The sequence below is a fragment of the Gavialis gangeticus genome, unplaced genomic scaffold (genome assembly GCF_001723915.1).
Source record: "Gavialis gangeticus isolate Ggan-Ray unplaced genomic scaffold, GavGan_comp1, whole genome shotgun sequence".
NCBI lineage: Eukaryota > Metazoa > Chordata > Crocodylia > Gavialidae > Gavialis > Gavialis gangeticus.
In genome coordinates, this window is record NW_017729033.1 from 1,539,667 (window position 1) to 1,543,726 (window position 4,060).

The 4,060-nt window shown below is 45.9% G+C and overlaps 1 protein-coding gene across 4 annotated transcripts in view; it reads right to left on the bottom strand.

Moving 5' to 3' along the window:
• EXOC6B (exocyst complex component 6B) overlaps nucleotides 1-3,811 on the bottom strand; it is a 430,229-nt gene extending 426,418 nt beyond the window's left edge. For all 4 annotated transcript variants that reach the window (XM_019526166.1, XM_019526165.1, XM_019526164.1 and 1 more), the window contains exon 1: nucleotides 3,637-3,811. In XM_019526166.1, coding sequence (XP_019381711.1) covers nucleotides 3,637-3,768 — 132 coding nt within the window. In that variant the 5' untranslated portion in view covers nucleotides 3,769-3,811. The remainder of the gene's footprint in view (nucleotides 1-3,636) is intronic.
• Between the last annotated feature and the right edge of the window lie 249 nt (nucleotides 3,812-4,060).

Here is a 4,060-nt window from a genome sequence, read left to right on the forward strand (position 1 = left end):
TGGCCTTCCTGACCGCATCCCCACGCTGCCGGCCCATGTTCATCTTGGAGTCAAATGATGACTCCAAGATCCTTTTCTACCTCTGCACTGCCGAGAAGGGAGTTCCCCAACCTGTAGGTATGCTGCTGGTTCTTCCTCCCCAGGTGCAGCACCTTGCACTTGTCAGTGTTGAATCCCATCCTATTCTCATCCACCCACCCCTGTAACCTGTCTAGGCCTGATTGCAGCCTACTCCTCCTGTCTAGCATGCCCCCATCCCCCCACATCTTAGTGCCATTTGCAAATTTGAACAGGGTGCTTTTTACCCCCTCGTCCAAGTCACTGATGAGGAGGTTGAACAGTGCGGGCCTGAGGACCGAGCCCCGGGAAACCCCACTGCCCACATCCCCCCACATCGAAAATGACCCGTCCACTACCACTCTCTGGGTGCGGCCCTCCAGCCAGTTGGCGACACATCTGACTGTGTGGGTGTCAACACCACAGTTCCCCAGTTTCTTAGTGAGAACGGGGTGAGAGACAGTGTCCAAGGCCTTCTGAAAGTCCAGGAAGGCTATGTCCACTGCTACACCTGCATCTAATATCATGTACCTGCAAAGCTTTTTACAAGGTCTCCTACGACCTTCCCACAAACAAGCTGAAGACACATGGGCTAGACAAGACTACTATAAAGGAGGAGAGATACCTGGCTCAGTGGCCACAAGCAAAGGGTAATAAGTGGATCCACATCAGAATGGCAGGAGATTGAGTGGAGCCCACTGAACTGGGCTTGGTGCTGTTCACTGTGTTGCTTAATGATTGGGATGCTAGCATAGAAAGCAACTTGAGCAAGTCTGCAGACAACATGAAACTGGGAAGGACTGCAAACACATTGGAGGACAGGAGCATAATTCAGAAGGACCAAGACAGATTGGAAAGTGGGGCTGGAGCTAGCAGGATGAAGTTTAGTGCTGACAAATGCAAGATGCTGCACCTCAGGAAGAATAACCAAAAACACAAATACAAAGTGGGTAATACCCAGCTGGATGGCAGCTCCATAAAAAGGAGGATCTGGGAAGTTTGGTAGATCACAGACTCAATACGAGCCTGCAGTGCGATGCAGCTGTACAAAAGACACATGCGGTTTGGGGATGCAACAACAAGGGAATCAGGTGCAAGACACTGGAGGTGATAGTGCCTCTATTTGGCACTACTTAGGACTCATCTAGAGTACTACATGCAGTTTAGGGAGCCACATTTCAAAAAGGACATGGACAAGTTAGAGGAAGTCCAGAGGTAGGCACACAGATGATCAAGGGCTTGGACAGCAAGCCACGTGAGGAGCGGCTGAAGAAAATGGGTATGTTCAGCTGGTGGAAAAGAGGGAACATGATACCAGTCTTCAAACATTTGAAGCCCATCCTTCTGGGTTTTGTTGGTTGCCACATGGGGCTGGGAGGCTCCTACTGCTACATGATTTTAAGGGTTGGGGGGGGGGGCACGGACTTTTTTTTGTTCATTTGAAGCTTTCTTCATAACCATTAGGTGGTGGCTGCAGCTAAGGCTGGGGGTTGTGACCAAAATGAGCCACTGGGTCCTGCTGGGACTCAAACCCATAAGTTGCTAGCACTTGCCTCTCCACTCGGGTCAGACTGATCACCATACTTAGGATCAGGAAGGAATTTTACCCCACAGTCATACTGGTATGGACTGTGGGGGTTTTGCCTACTTCTGGTGCAGGGGGTGTGGTTCTCCTCCTCAGATCTCTCAAGTGTATTTTAACAACCTTGGCAGACAGAGTTCTTTGAGTAGAAGTGATTTTTTTTTTTTTTAGACCAACTGAGTAGTTGGAAAAAAAGTTCTTAGCAAGCTTCTGGGTGCAATCACCCTTCTTCAGGCATAGGAAGTCTCTGCTGAGACTCCAAGCAGGGTAAGTGCACCCAAAAGCCTGCTAACAATTTTTTTTCCAACTACTCAGTTGGCCTAATAAAAGATACACCTCTGCCTAAAACACCTGGCTTGCTTGTGTCCTTAGACCAACACAGCTACAACCAAAAACCCTTTTAACAACCTTGAAGCAACAGGAATTGGCCACCATGGTCCCCCTGCTTTGCTTGTGGCAGATTTGGGTGTTATGCCTTGTGATTGTGTCAGGGTTGACCATGGCATTTTGTTAACGGGTTAGACAATGGATTTGTATAGAATAGTTCAGATAGGGGTGCTCCTACTTGAGAGAGAGTTGGACGAGGTGATCTCTGCAAGTCCCTTCCAGAGACATGCATCCCAATATTGGTTACCTAAGCTACCTTGCCCCTTGGCTACCGAAACATTACACTGCTCCCATTTGTGACCAGCAGCCCAGTATGTTCACAGAGAGGAGGATTCACCTCAGCTTCAAGTTTTTGTTGTTGCCGTTTTGGGTTTGTTTGTTTTTTATTGAAAGACACTACCACCAGAGCATCTGCACAGCGGCACCCCACCTCCTGCAGCAACTTCTGCTCTCCTGGCAGACCGCCCGCCCACCACAAAAACTGCTCATTTCCTTTACGATGCACTGACATTTTACAGGCAGGAGCAAAGCATCTCCTCTGAAGATTATTTTATTTCCCTATGCCCTAAAAATCCCACCAAAGAGTGAGTCCATGCAGGGTAATTTAAAAACGGCTCCCAATATAATGCCAATTCCATACAAGACCTCCATTAAAAAAAAAAAATCCCACATCTCTCTCTACTAAACACCACAAACAGGGATACATGCTGTCCTTGCCTGGTTTTGAGGATTTTAGAACTACAACCACAGAAAAAAATTAAATCAGTCTATCCAGTCAGCACAATACAATTTCTACATCAAATCAGATGTGCTCAAAGCTTTTCAGCAAAGAATTTATAAATCGGTATACAAAGCACGGAAAGGGCTGACAATAATAGTAAGGTTTTCATGAAGAACAAGAAGAGGGGCTCACGAGACTGGCTTACAGAATGCTCAGCTTACTACTTCATCCTTTTATTTATGGAACGTGGTACTTTTTTTTTTTTAGTTTTTTGGTTTGTTTGTTTTTTTAGTTTTTTCTTAATTAATCCTTTCCCATTTAAAGAGAGACAGTCAAGGTGGAGGACAGAAGTAGACAACAGAAGTCAGCCTGGATTGATAAAGGATCTGGAGGATCCAGACAAGGTGCAAGACTCCCATCAAAAGTGCCACATTCTCCACACTGTATAAGTGAAAGGAAGAGCAGAAGTTTAAATACTTTTATGGCTTTCTTCTGATGCTCTCCTCCTACATATATATGCCAAAGATGTAAAAACACACGCACAGAGTTTTTACATCTTTGGCAAAAGCATACTTGGTGTTATTATTAGCATCATAAGGAGACCATGATGAGCCTGTGTCCCAGGAGGGAAATGTACTGCTAGAGATGAAATCTTCGGGCTGAAATAAACCATGTGCCTGGCTAGTTACTAACTTTGATATCCCAACAGTGCAGCCCCCCAAGAAGTTGAAGGACTTTAACTGCCCTGGTTCCAGTTCTGACCCTCTTAAAAAAAAAATCTAACCATGTGTCTACACGAGGAGGCCCGGCCACCTTAGCACTGCCCCTGTAGTTAAACTTCTTACTCCTCACTGTGTAGGGAAAGTTACCCCTTTACAAAAACTCTCACCTTCAGCTTCTGAGCTTCACCCCTAACTTTCAGCAGCTCTGTGATAGAGTCCACAAAGCCCTGGTAATGGAAGTTGCACATTTTCTCGATCTCCCTGTCGTGGTTTCGGATTCGGGCTTCCAGTTTTTCCATGAAACGGCCATGCTCTTCGCCATCGTAAACAGACCTAAAAGAGAATTTGCAAATGCCTGTCACCCACTGATGTCAGAGAGAACAGACACATGAAGTTCAAGTCTTTAAAAGCAACCTCTCACCTCTGTATAGAACAAGTCAAGAAGCCTACTTTTTTGAAACCCCTGGGTATGAATGTTTCTGGCCCCATATAGCCTTTTCTTTTTTCTTCCCCTACCAGCCAGGCATTTGGATTTCATTAAAGAATATTTCAAAAGGTTAACACAATCCCATTTGTAACCATATAGGGAGG